This window comes from Mirounga leonina, unplaced genomic scaffold (genome assembly GCF_011800145.1).
Source record: "Mirounga leonina isolate KUSES-001 unplaced genomic scaffold, KU_Mleo_1.0 Mir_129, whole genome shotgun sequence".
NCBI lineage: Eukaryota > Metazoa > Chordata > Mammalia > Carnivora > Phocidae > Mirounga > Mirounga leonina.
In genome coordinates this window covers 26061211-26085152 of record NW_023270323.1, presented here as the reverse complement: position 1 = coordinate 26085152, position 23942 = coordinate 26061211, and the positions used below count along the sequence as shown (strand labels likewise).

At 35.1% G+C, this 23942-nt stretch overlaps 1 protein-coding gene across 4 annotated transcripts in view; it reads right to left on the bottom strand.

Moving 5' to 3' along the window:
- The window catches only part of LOC118010479 (UDP-glucuronosyltransferase 2A1), a 57473-nt gene extending 34761 nt beyond the window's left edge, over positions 1-22712 (bottom strand). For 2 of the 4 annotated variants that reach the window (XM_035004874.1, XM_035004875.1), the window contains exon 1: positions 21995-22712. In XM_035004874.1, coding sequence (XP_034860765.1) covers positions 21995-22712 — 718 coding nt within the window. Of the gene's footprint in view, positions 1-10436; positions 11155-21992 lie in introns of those variants that run through there. The other 2 variants (XM_035004870.1, XM_035004873.1) reach the window with 2 other exon arrangements.
- Positions 22713-23942: the final 1230 nt, after the last annotated feature.

The following is a 23942-nucleotide window of genomic DNA, read 5'->3' as shown; positions in this document are numbered from 1 at the left end:
ACTCTCAGCATTCCTATTCAACATAGCACTGGAAGTCCTAGTAAAAGCAGTCAGACAAGAAAAAGAAATAAAAGACATCTGAATTAGAAAAGAGTAGTAAAATTTTCTCTGCTTGAAGATGACATCATTTTATATATAGAAAATTTTAAAGACTCCACCAAAAATCTGTTAGAACTAATAAATGAATTTAGTAAAAATGCAGGATACAAAATCAACATACAAAAATAAGTTGTTTTTATACACTAACAACAAAATAGCAGTAAAATTAATTTTTAAAAATTATTTTTATCCTATTTACAAAACAGTACCAAAAATAATAAAATACTTAGGAATAAATTTAACCAATAAAGTGAAAGATCTGTACATGGAAAACTTTATTATTTTTTACTTTTAATTCCAGTATAGTTAACATACAGTGTTATATTAGTTTCTGGTGTGCAATATAGTGTTTGAACAATTCTATACATTACTCAGTGCTCATCACGATAAATGTACTTTTAATTCCCTTCAACTATTACATCCATCCCCTCCCATCAACTCCCCTCTGGCAACCATCAGTTTGTTCTCTATAGTTAAAAGTGTCTCTTTTTTCTTTCCTTCTTTGTTTTGTTTTTTAATCTTTTTTTTTTATTTATTTGATAGAGAGAGAGACAGCAAGAGAGGGAACACAAGCAGGGGGAGTGGGAGAGGGAGAAGCAGGCCTCCCGCTGAGCGGGGAGCCCAATGCAGGGCTCGATCCCAGGACCCTAGGATCATGACCTGAGCCTAAGGCAAACACTTAACGACTGAGCCACCCAGGCGCCCCTGTTTTGTTTTTTAAATTCTACATGTAAATGAAATCATATGGTATTTGTCCTCTGACTAAATCATTTCACTTAGCATTATACCTTCTAGATCCATCCAGATTGTTGCAAATGGCAAGATTTCATTCTTTTTCATGGCTGTACAGCATTCCATTGTGTGTGTATCTATTCATTTATTAATGGACACTTGGGTTGCTTCCATAATTTGCTGTTGTAAATAATGCTTTAATAAACAGAGGTGTGCATATATATTTTTTGAATTAGTGTTTTCATAGTCTTTGAGTAAATACCCAGTAGTGGAATTACTGGATCATATGGTAATTCTACTTTTAATTTTTTTTTTTTAAAGATTTTATTTATTTGACAGAGAGGCACAGCGAGAGAGGGAACACAAGCAGGGGGAGTGGGAGAGGGAGAAGCAGGCTTCCCGCTGAGCAGGGAGCCCGATGTGGGGCTCGATCCCAGGACGCTGAGATCATGACCTGAGCTGAAGGCAGATGCTTAACAACTGAGCCACCCAGGCGCCCCCTACTTTTAATTTTTTGAGAGACTTCCATACTGTTTTCCACAGTGGTTATGCCAGTTTGCATTCTCATTAACAGTGCATGAGTGTTCCTTTTTGTCCACATCCTTGTCAACACTCTTTTCTTGTAGTTTTGATTTTAGCCATTCTGACAGGTGTGAAATGATACCTAACCTCACCTGCTTTTGATTTGTATTTCTTTGATGATGAATAATGTTGAGCATCTTTTCATATGTCAGTTGACCATCTGTATGTCTTCTTTGGAGAAATGTCTATTAAAGTCTTCTGCCCATTTTTGAATTGGATTATTTGTTTTTGGGGTGTTGAGTTGTGTAAGTTCTTCCTATATTTGGGATACTAACCCTTTGGATATATCATTTACAAATACCTTCTCCCATTCAGTAGATTGTCTCTTAGTTTCGTTGATTGCTTCCTTCACTGTGCACTGTGATGTAGTCCCAATAGTTTACTTTTGCTTTTGTGTCCCTTGCCTTAGGAGACATATCTAGAAAAATGTTTCTATGACCAATGTCAGAGAAATTACTACCTGTGCTCTCTTCTAGGATTTTTATGGTTTCAGGTCTCACATTTGGACCTGTAATTGTACATGGAAAACTTTAACTGATGAAAGAAATCGAAGTAGATACAAATAAAGGGAAAGACATCTTGTGTTCAGGATCATACAAGTTAATATTCTTAAAATGTCCGTACTACCCAAAGCAATCTATAGCTTCAGTGTAATCCCTATTAAGATTCCAATGGCATTTTTTACAGAAATAGAAAAATGACCCTAAAATTTGTATGGAACCGCAGAAGATCCTGAATAGCCAAAATAATCCCAAGAAAAAAGATCAAAGCTGGAGGCCTCACACTTCCTGATTTTAAACTACATTTATAAGGTACAGTAATTAAAATAATATGATACTGACATAAAAACAGACACATAGATCAACAGATCAGAATTGGGAATTCAGAAATAAACCCATGCATATATGGTTAACTAATATTTGGCAAGTAACCCAAGAATACTCAATAAAGAAAAGATAGTCTCTTCAATAAATGAAGCTAGGAAAACTGGATATTCTTACGCCAAAGAATGAAATTGGATCCCTATCTTACACCACTCACAAAAATGAACTCAAAATGGTAAAGACAAATATAAGACCTGAAACCATAGAACTCCTAGAAGAAAACATAGAATCAAAGCAGCTTGATACTGGTCTTGGCAATGATTTTATGGATGTGACACCTCAACCACAAAACATAAGGGCAAAAATAAACAAGTGGTACCACATCAAACTCAAAAGCTTCTGCAGAGCAAAAGAAACAAAGTGAAAAGTTAACCTACAGAATGGGAGAAAATATTTGCAAGGCACATATCTGATAAAAGGTTAATATTCAAAATATGTAAGGGACTCACAGCAGACGACCTCAAATAATCCAATTAAAAATGGGAAGAGGATCCAAAGAGATATTTTTCCAAAGAAAACATAAAAATGGCCATCAGGTACATGAAAAGGAGCTCAACATCAATAATCACCAGGAAATGCAAATCAAAATCACAATGAGTTATCATCTCACACTTGTTAAAATGGTTATTATCAAAAAGACAAGTGATAAGTGTTGGCAAAACTGTGGAGGAAAGGAACCCTTGTGCACTGCTGGTGGGAATGTAAACTGGTGCAGCCACTGTGGAAAACAGTATGGAGGTTCCTCATAAAATTAAACGTAGAGGTACATATGATCCCGCAATTTCACTTCTGGGTATATATCCAAAGGTAATGAAATTACTGTCTTGGAAAGATATTTGCACTCCCATGTTTTTTTCAGCATTCTCACAACAGACAAAATATAGAAACAACCGAAGTGTCCGTTGACAGATGAATGAAGAAGTTGTGATGTATACATCACACAATGGGATAGAAATTAACCATGAGAAATAAGGGAAACCTGCCATTTTCAACAATATGGATGAACCTTGAGAGTGTTATGCTAAGTGAAGCAAGTCAAGCAGAGAAAGACAAATTCTGTCTGATCTCACCTGTATATGGAAACTAAAAAAAGCCAAACTCATCAGAGAGTAGAATGGTGGTTTCCAGGGTTAGAGGTTGAGAGGTGGAGGAAATGGGTGAAGGTGATCAAAGGGTACAAACTTCCAGTTACAAGATAAGTAAGTTCTGGAGATATAATGTACAACATGGTGACTATAGTTAACAATACTCTATAATATATTTGAAAGTTGCTAAAAGAGTAAGTTCTACCACACACACACACACACACACACACAGCTGTAACTATATGAGGTGATAGAAGTGTTAACTAACGTTATTGTTGTAGTCATTTTACAATATATGCATCTATCAAATCATTACTTTGTACACTTTAAATTTGCACAATATTATATGTCAATTATATCTCAATAAATCTGGAGGAAAAAGAATAGAAAATACTAAACCTTAAAATATCAAAAATAAAAAAACTTTTGAAGTGTGACAAGCATAGAAAAAGAAGGAAAACAAAGGTTATTTTCATGAAATGTCTGTGATATGGTTCCAAAATCTTAAAGAGATTGCACAAAAGTGGAATATTTTTTATTCTATTTCTATCCAGCCCTTCATTTATCAATAAGAATATATCCAGCAAAATATTAATGATATTTTACAAAAATGATTTAAAATCATTCCAGAAATAATTCAATAATAGGAAATCTATTCATATAATTCATCTATTAACCTGCCTAGAAAATCAAATAATTCTTGCCATAGGTGGAAAAAAAAGTTGACAAAACTTGACACAGTTCTGATGTACAAAAGAAAATACTAAGTGTAATAGTAATTAAGTAATTGATATTTTGTTCACATGGCTCATAAACAAGCAAGTTAATTAATGAATAAATTTAGTTATTTCAACTAAATTTAAAAATAAAAGATGAAGACAACTATCTTCACTATTATTAAATAAGTCTGAATTTATCAGAAGTAAAATTAGACAAGAGAAGGTGACCAGTGACATAAGAATTAGAAAGAGAGATGTAATTTATTTCTAGTATCAGTTTAATGAACACGTGTTTGGATGACTACTGTAAAGCATAGGATAATATGGACAAATATCAGGATATGAAATTGAAATTGAATGATAATTAGGTTTTATGTATACAAACAATGACCAATAGAAGAGAAAAGGAAGAGGGAACCCATTTATAAGGCCAACAAAAAAGCAAATCAGTTGGCTGAAATTTAACAACAAATATGTAAAACCCATATAAGAAACATTGGTAAGCATTCCAAAAGACACATAGATGATTTTTTTTTCTTCAAAGATTTTATTTATTTATTTGAGAGAGAGAATGAGACAGAGAGAACATGAGAGGGGGGAGGGTCAGAGGGAGAAGCAGACTCCCCACCGAGCAGGGAGCCCGATGCGGGACTCGATCCAGGGACTCCAGGATCATGACCTAAGCCGAAGGCAGTCGCTTAACCAACTGAGCCACCCAGGCGCCCCCACATAGATGATTTTTAAAAGTAAAATAATAATATATTCTTGGAATGGTGACAGTTAAAATGAGAGTTTAAACCAAACATTTGCACTTAACTGTATGCCAATGCAAATAACACTAGTTCTTTTCCTTCTCAAAAGCTAGTTAAGATTATTTCAAAATTCCTATAACACCATAAGCAAGCAGGAGAGGCCAAAGGTACCCAGGACTTGCATGCCATTCCCTGAAGACAAAGCAAAGTTCAGCAAACTCAGGACCACATACTTCTCTGTGACAACAGAGACAGTTTGCACCAAAATAGTCAAAGATTTTTAACTTGCAAAACAAACAAAATCTATCAAGTTGAAATAATGTCACAGCAGTGCCCTCAAGAAAGTTGGGTGAAAGAATGCTCACAGGAAACACCAGATCACCAAGCAAACAGTGGGAGTTGGGCAGACTTGTTTCTTTCTTTTCCCTACCTAGGACTTTTCATATTAAAATCCTGGAAATTATGGGGTGGTCATTATTCCTAGGAACGTGAATTTCTTTATGTAGTGGATTTAATATACATAGGGTCTTCTCTGGTTCGGTTACATATTTGGTGATTTCAGCAAAATCCTTAATCTTTCTGAATTTTGAGGGCTCCAATGTAAAAGATAATGATCATTCTTGGCTTGTGTATTGGATTACTAATAATGTCTGCATTGTACCTACCAAAGCTCTTGGTAGTTGTTTAGTAAGAGTAGCTATTTAATAAGTTAATAGCAAAGATGGTACAATTAGCAAGGGTGTTAGCTGCAGAATCACTGAGTAGAGCTAGACCAGAGCTGCTTGATGGAGCACAAACTGAATATGAGTGACAATGTAATCATGTTACTTTTAGAGTTAAAATTATTAGATAATGCATTTTAAAAGCCCACAAAAGGAAAAATGGAAGAGTTAAAATTATTAGATAATGCATTTTAAAAGCCCACAAAAGGAAAATGGAAATCAGAATGAAGAATAAAAACTAAGTGGTAAGAGTTACTCTCTCTGAAAGGGTGTGGAGAACAGCATTTTTAGAAAAGGAATCCCAGAAATTGATTGATATGCTGGTTACAGAGATATATACATTTGACAAAACAAATCACACTGTATACTTTATGCACTTCCTTTTACCATGTATAAATTAGTTTCTAATCTTTTTTAAAAATGAGATAACCCTATACATCAACAGCATGGTTATAATTTTTTCAAAAGGCAAAAAGAAAATACTAATTGTTAGTAAGAATGAAGAACAATTGGAATCTTAGTAAATGGCTGATGGGATTATTGATTGGCACAAGCACTTGAGAAACTAGATTTTAGTGGTATGTACTAAAGCTAAACAATGCATATCCTATGACCTAGCATTTCCACTCAGGTATGACACACGCATATTTACCAAAAGACATGTAAAAGAATGTTCATGGCAGTGTTTATCATAAATAGCCAAAACCAGGATAGTCTACATGTTTATCAACAGCAAAATGGATAAATAAAATGTGGTATGTTAATTCAATAGAATCTACATAACTCTGAGAATGAACAAATTATACCTCTATGCAAAAACTTGGGTGAATATAAAAAACATTAGTAAAAGAACCAAAATACAAAAGAGTACACAATGTGTGGTTCATTTATACAAAGTTTAAAATCAGGCAAAGTTAATCTGTAGTGTTAGAAGTCAAGTGGTTACCCTTAGGAGTTGTAGAGACTGGTATGAGGAGAAAGAGGAGCTATGGGTATGTTTTGTTTCTTGATTTGGGTGCTGGTTGCATGGGTAAGTTCATACTGTGAAACTTCAGTAAACTGTAAAATTAGGATTTGTGTATTACTTCAAAAGATAGGTTACACAGAATTTCAAAAACCTTACAGCACTGACCCTAGGGAAATTGCGTGTGAGAAGGAATTAGAAGCCTTATGTGAGGGAAGATTAACAGAGAGATAGATCCAAGTTTTCCAGAAAAAGGATGGGAGGTTGACAATGGGGATTAGAATGTATAACAAATAAAACACTGGGTCCAGAACGGGAACCAGAAATCAAATATATATTTAAAAAAATGTGATTAATCTAGCCCCGTTCCAGGCAAGTAAGGTAGAGAAGAAATGTTAAGAAGCTTTAAGAAACTTTTTGTTGTTTTGTTTTGTTTTGTTTTGTTTCATTTTGTTTCGTTTTGTTTCTTCATGGGCTGGGAAAGGTAGCACTAGTTCTAGGGAATCCATTTAAAATTTTGCAATAGGGAGAGAAAGGGACCAACATGGAACCAGTGTGGTGCTGATGTGTAAAAGTGGGCTCCACTGGCCAAATGGTGCCTAGATTAGTACTGGGCTTTCTGCTCTCTTGATCTGCAGTGTGCTTGGAAAGATGGAAAAAGACTGGTAAAATAAAAAGACACAGACAAATGGGGACATGCCGTTGCTATACCTGTTTAGTTCTACTACAGCATTCAGGCCCTCATCCTTCCTATAGCTGTAGCAAAAGCAAGTCCCAAATTCTGTCCACATTAGAGCTATTGCCAGTCAGCAGATCTCTCGGAAGCTGGGGAGAGATCAAGCTCAGTGCAATTTGAAGATGCCCTGCGGAACACTGGGCTTGAGCAAGATTAATTAGAGATTCACTCCTGTATATGAATAGCAATGATTGTCATATTTCCAGATAGGCCTGTTCCATTAGGTGTTAAAAGCATATTTAAAATTGAATTGATGAATTTTATTTGCTTCATCCATAAAATTTAAGATCTCACTGATAAATAAAACAGGATTTTTAACCAGTACAGTGAGATATTTCCTTCTAACTTGTTTCCTTCAATATAGAAATCTGGATTTTTTGTTATCACACTTAAACATGCTATTTTTCTAGTTGATTTTTCCCAGAAAACAAAAGATTAAACATGGAGATGGAAACTCTCCTGCAATTTGATGTTATTAAATACCCTGTGTTCTCCTATGTTTGATAATAATATCAAATGTAAGGTACCTGATCTACTTCACTATCAGTTTATAGCTACCAGGTGTCCCTAATACTTTAAGAATGTAATTTCAGTCAAAAGGCAAATTAGATTATACTACTCCCAGTACTTCAATTTGAAATAAAATATCCAAGGCAATTATTTGTTGTTCAAGTATGATTAGTAACATGAGGAATATAAAGGATTAAAGTAAATATGATATCTGATTTCTCAGGATGTAGGATTTCTGAAACTAGATTATGATCCTGTGAAAATGAGAAGACAAGAACATTCTGTTTTACAAAGGCTTTTGCATACATTATATAATCTGTCATGATTCCCTCTGAGAAGGAAGAGTTAGTTTACCCCAGAGGGCATTTATTCTTTGCTTATCTATATTGACTACTTAGTAAGCACAGAACCCCGGGCTTTTGTCATTGCGGAGTTCTTACATAGTTTGCTGTAAACAACATCTAACATAAGTACAATTCCTTATAATTGACATAGCATATCCATATATCATATGATCATCCTAAAGAGTACAGTAAAATAATTACCCCCTTTTAAAAAGGTAGAAATGTTGTGACTCAGAGTTTAAATCACTTGCCTGAAATTACACAGCAAATGGAACTTGAACCCAGAACCTCATGTGCTTTCCAAGAACCTTCACCATCTTACTTTTTGTATCCCCTTATTTAAGGAACAGAGACTGTTATCTCACTCAATACCTGCAATAGTTGGTATGTGATGCATCTATGGGCAAAGTAATTATTAAAGGACACATTGCAAATGTCTTGTAAAATAACATCTAAATTTAAATCAAAATATGTCATTGGGGCACCTGGGTGGCTCAGTCGTTAAGCGGCTGCCTTCGGCTCGGGTCATGATCCCAGCCAGGGTCCTGGGATCGAGCCCCACATTGGGCTCCCTGCCTGGAGGGAGGCCTCCTTCTCCCTCTCCCATTCCCCCTGCTTGTGTTCCCTCTCTCGCTGTGTCTCTCTCTGTCAAATAAATAAATAAAATCTTTAAAAAAAATAAAAATAAAATAAAAATATGTCATTGAAGCATATGAAATTTGGAACCCAGGGAAAAAGAAAATATAGTTAAGTGACATTATAGTGAATATAAAAACAAAACATTTTACTTTAAAAATTCTAATTACTGTATTTTTAAAGGCATATACAAATTTGAATTATCTTGCATATCTTTTATTTACATATGCATCGTAAGTTCAATATCTTCCCTCTAGACAACTCTATGAAGAAATTTAAAAGTTTAAGTGATGAAAAACTGGATGAAGAATATTCCAAAAACCAGAAAAGAAAAAAATGTATAGAAATTCTGCTTGTGAAAGGGAAGATTAAGGTCACATTACAGTGAGGATATTCCTGCTTCTATGGCTTGCCACAGATCTTTCTACTTGTTCTTATGGATGTCTAAACTGTTTTTCCCCCAGAGATCCCAATGGCTCTCACACTCACTGCCCTCAAGTCTTCATTTGAATGTCACCCTTTGAGACCTTCCCTGACCACTGGAGTTAAAAGTATAACCCTCCTCCCAAAACTACCTATTCTTATTTTACTACATAGCGTATATCACAGTTTAACATCTTATATTTTATTTATTTACTGTCTGTATCCTCTTACTAAAATGTAAGCTCCAAGAGGAGTAGAGATTTTGATCCATTTTGCAAAATGTACCTAGAAAAGTGGCAGGTACCGGGTTGGTGTTCAATAAATACTTTTTTTTTTTTACACAAAGAAAGCATAGTAGAAGAAAGGAAGGAGGGGAGAGAGGAAGGGAGGGAGGGAGAGAAGAGGGGAAGGAGAAAGAAAGGAAAATAAAGAGTGGGAGGGAGGAAGGCTGAAAGGTATGTAAAAGGACAATATTTTGCATATTATCTTTGTGAGAAAGTATCACTGGTAATATCAACGGTTAATTTTTGCTGTTAATTAATATCCCTGGTACTTACTACTGATAAATCTAGAGGAAAAAAAACCTTCAGGAGAGAAGAAAATAGAAAAATGAAGGAAGGTTCATGAGGATCATAAAGATAAACAACCATACAGAGCTGTTTGTATTGTTTTATTTGATCCTCGTAGGAATATGTGAGGCAAGGAAACTTGAGGATTGCCGAAGGATACAGAGAAATTAAGCTGGAGATGAGATGTGCTAGTCTAAGCACCCAGAGGAGCCTAAGATGGAGAGATAGAGATGGGGAGGGTGTAAACTCAGGTTTCCAGTGCCCAGTCCTAGGCTTTTTAAAGTTTTCTGCAGACAAAGAAAAGAATGAGGAATGAAGGAGGGAAAGGAAATCATGTATCACTTCAAAATGTTTGCCAGGTATTTTTTGGCAGCGCCACAATTCATCCTAGTAAAGGCACTTTCATTTATATTTGAAGGTTGATTTACTCATTGAAAACCCATTGCCTAAATAGGCACAAGATTATTTGCTCTGAAGCACTAGCATGCATAATAATACCACCATTACATTTTTAAGGACTTTATCCAAAAAGAATGATCTTGTATGAGGGTATTATATATAATGAGTATATTTACTTCAGCCTGGCATGTGCAGTGGGACAGAAACCATTTGCTGTTTTACCAACAAGAATAAATGGGATATCTGAAGACATTAATAAGATAATATTTTAGAGACTTACCTAGAACTTTGCTGTAGTAAGAATTCCATTCTCCCCAGTAGGACTGAAATATGTAGTCTTGCAGAGGATAAGAGATAGTATTTTTAACCCTCTCACCAAAGGTCATCTTGTCAGTGAGCTCTGACAAAGCTGCAGGTACATAGGAGGCAGGTGCTGGGATTTTCCCACAGTGTCTCTCAACTGTGAAGGCTGGAGAGAACCTCAATGTGTACACAAATGGAATTCCTAATTTCAGAGCAACGAGGTCCCCACAGATAGTTACTGGGTCTGCTACTAACACATCAAAACCACCTTTCTGAAGTCTTGCCATTAACTTGGGGTTATTTAATACTCCATCACAGATTTGTATATTGATTCGAAAAAAAGTATCTAGAAGTTTTCCTAGTTCTTTATAGAAAGTCCAGAGTGTGAGAAGAGTTGGTCTGTGGTCTAGCCACACCTTTATCATGTGTTCAATTAAGGATTCTATATTGCTGTTCAAATAGGAGACAGGTATCACCTCAAAATTCACAGAAGAATCAGGATTAGAGTTGATGAATAGAGCTGTTGATGAAGCCAGGACAGTCACATTGTGATTTCTTTGAATCAGCTCCTCTAGAATGATCTTAATATTTAACCAATGGCTACCGTCCGTTGGCCAAATGAGCACATTTCCACTTAGAACAATTTCAGTCAAAGTCAAATTAAAAACCAGCAGCTGGACAAACTTCTTGGGCATTGTGATATCCATTCTGAAAACCATCCTACTGTAGATCTTTTAAGATAAAAAGAAATTTTCAAAGTATATTTAGGTAGATTATTTTCTCAAATAATGTTTAATGTGATAGGCATACTCATTCATAGGTCAATTGATCTATAGATTAAAAGGAAAATGATATAATTCAAACCATTATATGTAATAATATTATTATTCTAGCAACAGAAATAAATCAAGTCCTATTTGAAAGTAAAAGAAGAAGTCAAATTATAAGCCTTGGGTCTGTGTACTCTGTGATAATAATTACAAAATGTGTCTTTAATTTATCTTTCCTAAAATTAGGTTAAACAAAAAATAATAATTCTTACTGCTAAAGCCACTTTCTCAAAACTTACAGTAACTTCAAGTTAGATATCTATTACGAGGCATTTTTACATACATTGTCTAATTCAGTCCCTTCCAGAGTCGTGTGGCATAAATTACTTGCTACATTTCATAGATAATGAAATTACTGTTGAGTTGCATACCTAAAAACATATGACAAAGTAGGGCAACTGGGACTATTATCATAACATCATTTGAGAAATTGCTGGATTTCCACGGTATTATGCCTCATCTTTGTAAGTTTTAGAGACTTTGGCAATGCACAATGACCAGCATTATTATTACTTCCCTATGGCTCATATTTAGGAAGAAAAACTAAAAACAACCTTCACTTAGAAAAGGTTTTCTCAAAGATTTCAACATGTTTTAGATTAATTGGGTTATAGAGTAAATTATTACACATTTGTCAGAGGAGAGTTTTCTTCTCTGATAAAGCATACTGATAATCATCTCCTTGTTGCACAGAATTTTTCACTTTCTTTCATATGACATCTTCATATACAAATCAAGAAGATAGGGCCTAGCACCTCAATAAGTTACACGCTTTTTCACTCAGAATTGTATAGTAGCTTAAATTGGGTGGACACTAGAGTTCAATAGCCCCAGATTCAAAAACTGTTCTTTTACAAGCTTTGTGACCCTGGAAAACTACCTAGACCCTTTCAGCCTTGGTTTTCTCATGCATAAATGAGAGATAGTGATGTTAATTTGTTATATTACTTTGTGGATTAGCAATAATATCTGCAAAGTTGCTTTGTAAACTGCTTGGTTCAAAGCAAAAATTTGGAAATGTTTGTTAATAAATTTGCCTGAAGATTGATCGGTAAACCACTGGGCTAGCTACAGAATGACCAGCTAGACGTAGATATAATGACATCTGTCCGTTGAGATTCTCAGTAAATGCCAAACTCTACAAGGGTAACCATATATTGATGCTATTTTAAAAGCTAAAATCATTAGAAGTTGCCATTAAAAAGAGAAAATAAGAACAAATAATGTGATTAAAAGGATAGAAACCAGGAATTGAGAATGGAAATTAAGTGGCTTGTTTTCTTTTCATGCTCTGTTGCCTTTAAACTGACTAATTACAGGACTTGGAGTAACAAAAAGACCAGAAAGACAGAGAAAGGGGAAGAAGAGAGAGAGAAGCGATGCTTTTAGAATTACTGTATTTGTGTCCTTTCAAGAGTCAGCCTCAATTTGAATATAATGTCTGTACTTTTAAAGTTAATTAGATTTTGAAGCACAACAGCAAGAGAAGAGTATCAGTAACCCCAATGACCCCTAAAATAGGCCTAGTGAAAAGAATGTGATGTATCTTCATAATTCTGTTGCTGTCATGACCTTCCAATACAGAGGGGACAAAACACAACAACATATAAAGCATAACCAAAAGCTTATCTATAAAATACTTAGATTTGTCCAGTTACTGAGGTCCATGTAAGTAGAATATAATAATTAATTAGGGATCGTTCATTAGCAACAGTTATATTAGCACTTAAAACTTATCAAAATATATCCCCAAATCAAATACACGACTTACCCTGAATAAAAGAAAAAAGAAGAGTTCGAGGAGTCCATTTGCCACTGTTAAGTGGCCTTTTCAGGACAGTAACATAATTATCTAATTTACTGAAGAGCAATTGCAGATAATAGAATTTATTAATAACTAACATATCTGTTTTTTGTTTTCAAAGTATACTCCGATGTTACAGTGTTGTTTAATTTCACCAGTGTCAATGTAGATGTCTGTTATATTTATTCCCCAGTTCCCTGTATGCCTGCAATATATCATTGCAAATTCAAACATTTTAAGAAGATAAAAAATAAATTATGTTTGGGGATATATATATGTAGGTATAATCATAGATTTAAATTTCCATCAATGGGAAAAAATAATAACTCCTGACAAATATTCCAAATGACAAAAATGAAGTTCAGTGATTTAAAATGATCACATGTTTACTTGCTTCATGAGTTCACTAATAGCTTTTCTGAATAAGAAGTGAGTAAGAGCATAGTGGGGTTGGCATTCTGGAGAAAGCATGAGTTCAGTTTGGCCAACTCCATCATTTTATATGTAAGAACACAGATCGAGAAAGTTTTAAATATTCTCAAAGTTGTATTACTAGTAAGTGGCAGATGAGATGAATGCCTAAGTATTCCAGTTCCCAGCCCAATGTTCTTTCTTCTTTCTTCTATTTTTTAAAATGTGAGATACAGTTTATAACAGCAAAAATTAGAAAACCACTACATTTTATAATTATGACTATTTGATAATATGACATCTTAAACATAATTAAAGAGCCCAGAAAATAATATTTTTAAATATGTCTATGAAACATCAATATATGAGTAGCATGGGTGAAAAATAAGTCAGCCAGAGAAAGTTTGCACCAATTAGAATATTGTCCTTATACTATGAATCAAGTTCTCATTCTTACTCTGCTTGCTTTGAAAGGAAGTACTCCAAATGGTAATAAAATAGATATAAAGTTCTCAGAATCATATTTAATAAGATTTGTGTTGTTAAAAAGAGAGGCACAGGCCCAAATGAAGTCTTGTTAATGCCCCACGTCAGTAAACCAAGACTTAATCTAACTGCACCCCACTCTCCCCCAGGCATGTAACCTTTAACCTGCCAACTGGAATTTCCTGGTCAAACACTAGGAGGTAATCTGCTGACTTTTCTCTTCCCCTTAGGAAGGAAACTTTGCCTAAAACATTGCATTCTTTGCTAGTAATTCCCTTCAATCCACACTGTTTAAACCTTTCTTTTCTACAGCTCTACAGAGTTCCCCTCTACTTGCTAGATGAGATGTGTCCTATCTCTGAACCATTTAATAAAGCCAATTAGATATTCAAATTCACTCAGTTGAATTTGTGTTGTTTAACAGTGTATATAACACTTGCTTGAGAATGTGTAGTTCATCTGTATAAAATTAAATTAAGATTAAAGTTCTTTAAAATATGCATAATGCTATTAGTTTGAATTGAGAATCCTTGAAACAATATTTTTGTATGCAAGTTCTTTCTTACAATTTTTCCCCCAACTACATACCCTGAATTAAAGGTCTCCCTTCCTGTGAGCATTTCAATGAATGGCTAGAATTTAATTGTGCTAATCCATTTCTCATTGTCTCTTGGATTGGAGGTGGTCCCAAAGGCCATAAAGATGTCCCAAAGATGGCTTGGAAACCATCTTTCATACTATTTTTAAAAACTGAGTAATCAACTCCTTAGTAACCTTAGAGTTTTAACTTCACATTAGAGCTTCAACTTTTTTTTTAGTTCCTTGAATTCATTTAGTTAATGCATTCTTGAAAGCTTAAAATTCGATGTACTTTTTCTTCCCCTTTGTTTTATTGTATATAAACTGAGTATCTTTCTAGAACTTTTCTTTTAGCTCAGGGTCTCGCATCAAATGCGTCACCACTTTCTTCATTGTAACCTCAGGTGAGTTACTCACCCTCCTCATTACAAAATGGTGGAGAATCCTGGTGCTTATTTCTTATAGTTGTGAGGACTGAATGAAAAAAATGCGTGCACATTATTCGGAACAGCATCCACGCTCAATAAATGTTAGCTATATTTGATAACGTAGGGAGAGAATCTTACTTTAAAAACTACCAGTTTAACCAGATCTCATCACCTAGACCCACGTCTTCCACTTCCCAGATAATGGTCCTCTGGAGTGTCTGAGCTTTGGGGCAGGTCTTCCCAAACACCACAAGTTCCTTTACAGGTGTCAGTCATGCTCAGTCTTGAGGCACATCACGAATGATATGTTACTAACAATATATTCAGTACCAGAGTTCACAAGTGACTTATTTTAAGGAGTACACACATAGAAAACTCAAGATTATATCCATAAAAATGATCATCTCCATTCCCTTTCATTGAGTGGGAGCAAAGAGTGACAGTGCCCTTGAAATTGTGCATGTCCCATAGCAAATTCCATCTTGGATGTCTTGCTTATGTCTGTCATTCCATTCATGGGTCATTATGAAAAAGGGGATGCTAATAGAAGTCATTTGAAAGATTCTAACCAAACAAAATTAATTTACATTAAAAAATAGAGGAAGAAAGGAGGAAGAAAGGATAGAGGGAAGCAAGAAAAAGACTGGGAAGAAAGAGAGGAAAAAAAAAAGTTCCAAACCAACATGTAGTACTCTTCAGGGAAAGAACCCTGATACATTTTTCTCTCCTTTAAAATGACTATTGGAAATCAAGCACTTTGGAGATATACACGCTCACATTTGTTACATTTCTAACACTTCATTTTACATTAATTACCTGTGCTCGGTGTTTAGTTCATGTAAAGATCTGAATATTATAGTCATAATTTTTTTTGAAGATCTGTTGTTTTTTCTATTATACTTACAGGAAAGTCTGCTGTTATAGATGGCATTAGTTCTTAGAGATTAATCACCTAATTATTCATGTATAATAATACATTATGTATTCATATAAATCTAACATATAAAGATTATTCACACAAAAAAGCTATTTGTTTCTATACAGGCCGAAAGGTATAACTGTTGGTAGCAATAGGTAATGTTTATGGATTATAAATATTTTTACTGGCATTAAAATGCTACATTATTTTTTTCTTAAACATTCCCCCAATTTTGGTGGGGTTTTTTGTTGTTAATACGTACATAAAAACAAAATTTACCTGGCTCAACTTTAAATAAATACATTTGAAATCTGTAGAAGCCTTTTCTTTCAGTTAAACATGGCATTTTAAGTTCTCTTAGGACCAGATACCTATCCTCAGGCAACTCGCGCAGGCAACAGTCATATGGAAACCTTTGCCTAAAGAAACAGCAAGTTACCTAGTGATAACATAAGCCAATTAAACTCCAGTTAGCAAACTTAATATAAATAAGAAATAGAACAGCAGACTTCATAAGCTAAATCCACTGAAAGGAAGAGGAAAAGTACTGGAGTAAGTTTAAACTTAAAATATTCTGAATAATTGATAGAGTTGCACCTGAAGTTTTAAAAACAGAGAAATTTTTTCTAGCAGTTTTGGTGTCAGACTTTCATTTGAAAACTATTTTCTCCTACTAGTCACTATATAATTTTATTTTAGCAACTGATATTTCTCAGCCGCAATAATCTCATCTGTGATAGTAGTTTTTTCTTCACAAATACACTGCAAAGATTAAGAGATATAACATGTGAAAGACTTATTATAGTGTCTAGTACACAGGAAGAAATCAACAAATATTAACTATTATTGCTATCATGATTTTGAACCATGAGTTTGAACCAAATACCCATATGCTGAAATAAAAGAAGTTATTTAAACATTATAATATCTGACCTAGCAATTAGCAGAGATTAAGGACTCACTCTGAGGTTATTGCATTCCACTGCAGAGCAGAAAAGTAATCTTACAGAAAGATGTCCCATTTATTTACTCAGGTGTGATAATTTGAGACCTGTGGATATGGGCTCATTGCAATGACTTTGTTTAGAGCACTTAAATTAAAGTAAAAAAAAAAATCAAATTACACATTGGAAAGAAGTGATTTTTATAAGTCAGTTCCATTTATCATTCCCATTTGTCATTCTACATGTACAAAGGCTTGCACAAAAATGAATTACTCTGTCATTTAAGTACTTTTATTTCTTACCTGGTCTTTTGAATATGAGTGTTCATGTCCCTGGACCATCAATAAGAATATCGTTCATAAAGACAAACTTAAATAGTCATTTTAAGTCAAAAGAGTGTAATTTGATTAGAAACATGATAGTATCAAAATCAGAGGATAAGAACATTTTTATAAATCTTCATTACATTCCCACGAACAAATTGTTAAGAAAGATTAGTTTCACGCCTTATGACTGGGAAAATTGTGTGGTTTTATTACCCGTATTCACTTACAAGCACAATACAATGGAATACGTGATTCCGAGACTGCCAGCATGAGGAAGGTTTATCTGGCTAATAATCTCACCAATATGAATAAGAAGCATTGTGATCATAATTGTTATTCCAAGACTGAGAACAAGTCGTTGATAAAAACATAAGTAATGAGATAAAAACGTAAACCTATATCGTGACTAAGGCACTATGTACACACTCCTCTATTTCATTAACTGAGATTCTGCACATATTCAGATGTGTTTGTTTACTACATGCATGAGCAGATTAAAGAGATTTTGCAGATCCTGACAGCTTGGTTGCCTCATAAAATTGCCATTTCTTCATCCTTTTTCTTCATTTTTTTTAAGATTTTATTTATTTATTTGACACAGAGAGAGAGAAAGCACAAGTAGGCAGAGAGGCAGGCAGAGGGAGAGGGAGAAGCAGGCTCTCCCCTGAGCAGGGAGCCCGACATGGGGCTCGATCCCAGGACTCTGGGATCATGACCTGAGCCAAAGGCAGCTGCTTAACCGACTGAGCCACCCAGGTGCCCCCTTTTTTCTTCATTTTTAAAGATCCAGTTTTAGCCCTACAATATTGACCATTCACTTCTATCTTCATAGGGTAGTTTATAATCAACATAGTAGATATGCTTATTTTCTCTGAATAACAGAATAGCTCAGTTTTCATTTATATCCCAGGAGACAAACATCTATTTTTGAATTTGGGGACAACTATTTAGCATACCCAGAGGAGATGATGAACCAATTGTAATTAACGCTTCTCTTAACAATCCTTGCCAAAGAACCTACACTTATATGGTCAATTAATTCATTACGAAGAAGCTGAGAACACACAATGGGGAAAGGACAGCCTCTTTAATAAGTGGAAAACTGGGCAGCTACATGCAGAAGAATGAAACTGGATCACTTTCTTACACCATACACAAAAACTAACTGAAAATGATTTAAAGACTTGATCAATAAGACCTGAAACCATAAGACTCCTAGAATAAAATATAGGTGGTCAGCTCCTTGACATCAGTCTTGGCCATGATTTTTTTGATTTGACACCAAAGGTAACAAAAGAAAATTAAACAAGTGCAACTACATGAAACTAAAAAGCTTCTGCACTGCAAAGGAAACCATCAACAAATGAAAAAGCAACTTACCTAATGGGAGAAAATATTTGCAAACCAGACATCTTATAAGAGATTAATATCCAAAATATATAAAAACTCATATATCTCAATAGCAAAAAAAAAAAAATGGCTAGAGGACATGAATAGATATTTTTCCAAAGAAAACATACAAATGGCCAACAGGTACATGAATAGGGGCTCAACATCACTCATCATCAGGGAAATGCAAATCAAAACCACAATGAGATATCATCTCATACCTGTTATTTATTGATTGATTTTTTAAGTTTTTATTTAAATTCTAGTTAGTTAACATACAATGTAATATTGGTTTCAGGAGTAGAGTTTAGTGATTCATCACTTACATATAACACAGTGCTCATCACAAGTGCCCTACTTAATACCCATCACCCATTTAGCCCATCCTTTCCCTGCCTCCTCTCCAACAACCCTTAGTTTGTACTCTGTAGTTAAGATTCTCTTATGGGTTGCTTCCTTCTCTTTTTTTCCCTTTGCCTATGTTCATCTGTTTTGTTTCTTAAATTCCACATATGAGTGAAATCATATGGTATTTGTCTTTCTCTGACTGACTTATTTCGCTTACCGTAATACACTCCAGCTCCATCCACGTTGCTGCAAATGGCAAGATTCCATTCTTTTTGGTGGCTGAGTAATATATATATATATCGTGTCAGTGGACATTTGGGCTCTTTCCATAATTTAGCTATTGTTGGTAATGCTGCTAAAAACATCAGAGTACATGTGACCCTTTGAATCAGTATTTTTGAATCCTTTGGGTAAATACCTAGTAGCGCATTTGCTGGGTCATAGGGTAATTCTATTTTTAACATTTTGAGGAAATCCATACTGTTTTCCAGAGTGGCTGTAGGTTTGCATTCCCACCAACAGTGTAAGAAAGTTCCCCGTTCTCTGCATCCTCGCCAACATCTATTGTTTCCTGTGTTGTTAATCACCTCACACCTATTAGAATGGTTATTATCAAAAAGACAAGGTATAGCAAGTGTTGGCAAGGATGTAGAAAAAAGGGAACGCTGGTGCACTATTGATGGGAGTATAAATCGGTACAGTCACTATGGAAAACAGTATAGAGATTCCTAAAAAAATTAAAAATAGAACTACCATATGATCCAGTAATTCTACTTCTAGGAAACAAAATCACTATTTCTAAGAGATAGCTACATCCCCATGTTCATTACAGCATTATTTACAATAGCCGAGGCATGGAAACCATGTAGGTATCCACTGGTGGATGAATAAATAAAGAAGCTCTGGCATATATATCTACAGTGGAATATCATTTAGCCATAAAAAGAGAATCCTGCTATTTCTGCTAATGTGGATGGACCCTGAGGGCATTATGCTAAGGGAAATAGTCAGAGAAAGACAAACACTGTATAATCTCATTTATATGTGGGATATATATATATATAAAAAAAACCCACCCCAACTCATAGATACAGAGAACAGATTGGTGGTTGCTAAAGGTGGGGGATAGGTATGGAGGAAATGGGTGAAGAGGGTCAAAGGCACAAACTTCCAGTTACAAAATAAATAAATACTGGGGATATAATATATAGCTTGGTGACTACAGTTAATACTGTATTGTATATTCGAAAGTTGCTAAAAGGGTAGCTCATAAAGATTCTCACCACAGAAAACATAATTTAACTATGTATGGTCACAAGTGTTAACTAGACTCACTGTGGTGATCATTTTTTGAATATATACATACATAGAATCATTATGTTTTACACCTGAAGCTAATATGTTATATATCAATTATACCCCCCAAAAAAGAAACCATCTTAATCTCTTCCTCATGCCTCTTAACATGACTTAACCAATTAGCCATTAGCTTTTATTAGTTTCACATGATAAACAGCTAACACAAATTGAATGGTTTCTAGCTCCTAGACACTATTGTAAAATCCTTTTCTATGTTAATTAATTTAGTCCTTACAATAGCTCTGTTAGAGATTGTGTGAATAAGTGCAGGTGTAAAGAGAATTAATTACTTCACCATGGTCACACACTTGTAAGTGGAAATTGTTTATCAAGAGCCTACACTCCTAATTGCCTTACGACGTAGTCTCATCTGCATTATTGTTTTCCATTTATAAGCTACTTCACTAGTACATGCTCTTACCACATCTTTCCTGGAGTTATGCAGAAGCTTATAGTCTAACATCTTTTCACTCTAGGTCCACATCTGTCCAGATATTTTATGTAAGATGCAATCTAGTCATAATACAGCCCTTTAAACTGTTCTCAGTTATTTAGTAGACAAAACCCAAAATGCTTAGCATGACATACAAGAGACTTTGAAAATATTTATTTAAATTAATTCATTTTTGCAATCCTGACATCTCCATGTTTCTTTCTCACGCCTCCCCCCCTTACCTTTTGACCTTCATAAATAATCATCAGTAATACCCAGCACACATATGCTACTTTCAGATTTCATAACATTGGACATAGTTTCTTTTCCCACACTTGTTTTGCAGGAAAATTCATATTAACTGTTTAAATTTTTTTCTGTGTATCACCTCAACTCTAGTTTCTCAGAATGTCACTCTCTCCTGTTACATACTGCCCATCTCCTTTATACTATCTTTGTTCTTTATACATATTTTCATTACCCACGTTGTTCATACTGCAAGTATTCACTTTCTTGTATGACTTCTCTGCTTGACTGAAATTCTTGAAGCCAGGAACTTGATCTTAGTCCTTGTTGTAACCTCCCTACCTGGGGGGGGGGGGGGGGGGGTGGCTAGTAAACAGTAGGAAATATATGAACAATGATCAGAGATTGTCCATACGCATGTATGTTTTTAAACACACACACACACACACAAATGCCTATATTAGTAATGGACTTATAGGAAACTTAATCTCTTCCAGTTTTCTCTACTCACCACTGAAATTTCTTTCTTTTTTTTTTTTTTTAAAGATTTTTTATTTATTTACTTGAGACAGAGAGAATGAGATACATAGAGCATGAGAGGGAGGAGGGTCAGAGGGAGAAGCAGACTCCCCGCCGAGCAGGGAGCCCGATGCGGGACTCGATCCCGGGACTCCAGGATCATGACCTGAGCCGAAGGCAGTCGCTTAACCAACTGAGCCACCCAGGCGCCCACCACTGAAATTTCTAGGCAATTTCTATTGTCAATGCAATATCTAAATGGGAATTCAGTCCTGATTTTAAACTCTTGCTACATGTTATCCATAAAAGAACTTAGCTGGTATCTTTGAGTCCATAAAATTAGAAAACAACACACTATAGTTACAAAGCATATTTTTTTAATCTTCCTTCCTGCTCTCAAATGATACTAATAGATAGTTATCAATATGTAGGATTGAAAAATAACAGCTACAGGGAAATAAAGAGGTGATACAAAACTCTGTTCAAATTCAGATATTAAAAAAAAATTACATACCCAAAGCTTCACTATAGTAGGAATCCCATGATTTCCAAAGAGTGTCAAACATGTAGTCCTGCAGATGGTAGGAGATGAAATTTCTTACTCTGTCAGTGAAAGACATCTGGTCGGTGAGTTCTGATAATATAGCAGGAACATAGGAAGGAGGGAATGGTACCTTCCCACAATGCTTTTCCACTGTTGAAGCTGGAGAAAACCTCAAGGAGTACATAAATGGAATTCCCAATTTTAAAGCTACTATATCACCACAAGGAAATACTGGATCTGATATCAGGATGTCAAATTTGCTTTTCTTCAGCTTGTCCATCAGCTTTTGGTTTTTGAGAACACCATCACAGATTTCTCTAGACAGTATGTGAAAGTTCTTGATGACTCTGGCTATCTCCTGATAGAATCTCCAAATGGTTGAAGGAGATGGCCTATTTTCCATCCATGTCAAAACAAAGTCCTTGATGACTCCTTCTATTCTTTCTTTGCCAAAGGGCACCTTATATATTTCAAATATTAGAGATGGGTTAGAGGTCGGCGAGATGAAAAGTGCACCAGAGGCAACTAAGACAGTCACGTTATGCTCCTTTTTAATCAACTCATCTATAAGTATCTTAATGTTCAGCCAATGACTCCCTTCCATTGGCCAAATCAGAACATTCCCACCAAGAGTGATTCCTAAAAGACTAATCGTAAGAGATAACAGCAGAATGTTCTTGTTTAACATGATGTAGCTTGATGTAGAAGACTTGATGAGATGTGACATAAATGAATTTCTCTGCTTTTTGAGCAAAAAGGAAAGGCAAATTATTTTTCAGTTTTGATTCAAAACAATTGATACCCTTAAGAGTCTTCCCTCGACCAAATGATACTACTCATGGTAGCACAATATTTTATGATAATTACAGGCTTGGGGTAACATGTGTCTTACTTCTCAACCTGTTCCTTTAGCTGGGTTATGATTCTTACTCTCTGATCATTTTCTTAAACTTGATCCTTCAAACCTTTCATTACATCTCATAATTGTGAAATTCTTACTATTAAATTCCATGAAGCCACTATATATCTCAACTCTACACTCAGGCCTGGGTACTGAAATATCAAATTGGGTCAGAACTTACTCAGAAATGTAGACATGCCAAGGCTATAAATTTTCCAATATTTAATAAATTTAATAAAATATCATTAGCAACAATTAAATATTATTATAGTAGTAACTGGTTCTTTTTTTTTTTAAAGATTTTATTTATTTGAGAGAGAGACACACAGAGATAGAGACAGAGGTAGAGAGAGTAGGTGCAGGGAGGAGAGGGAGCGGGGAGGAGAGGGAGAAGCAGGCTCCCCCCTGATCAGGGACCCCAGTACAGGGCTCAATCCCAGGACCCTGGGATCATGACCTGAGCCAAGACAGGTGCTTAATGAACTGAGTCACCCAAGCACCCCTAGTTACTGGTTCTTAATAGATAAGATTATTACAAAGAGAATACTTACAAGAATGTGATGTACAAGCAAATAGAGTAAGTGTAGTGTTTATTACTACTTTAATAATATGTTTAGAAAAATATTTTTTAAATTTTTTAAAATTTTATTTATTTGAGTGGTGGGGAGAGAAAGAGGACGAGCATGGGGGAGGGGTAGAAGGAGAGGGAGAAGCAGACTCCCCGCTGAGCAGGGAACCCTACTTAAGGCTCCATCCCAGGACCCCGAGATCATGACCTGAGCAGAAGGCAGATGCTTAACCTACTGAGCCACCCAGATGCCCCATGTTTAGGAAAATGTTTTGTGTTAGTAATCACCGAGAAAAAATTATAAGTAAATGACTAAACTGTGTATAAGTATACATGCAAGAGATGATGGGTAATGTTACTAGTCAATAGGAGTTCTTTGAAGAGAATTGCTAATTCAACTTTGCTTCTGTGGAAAGTGCTGCTCAAAAGCTAGCTGGTCTGTGTGAGGA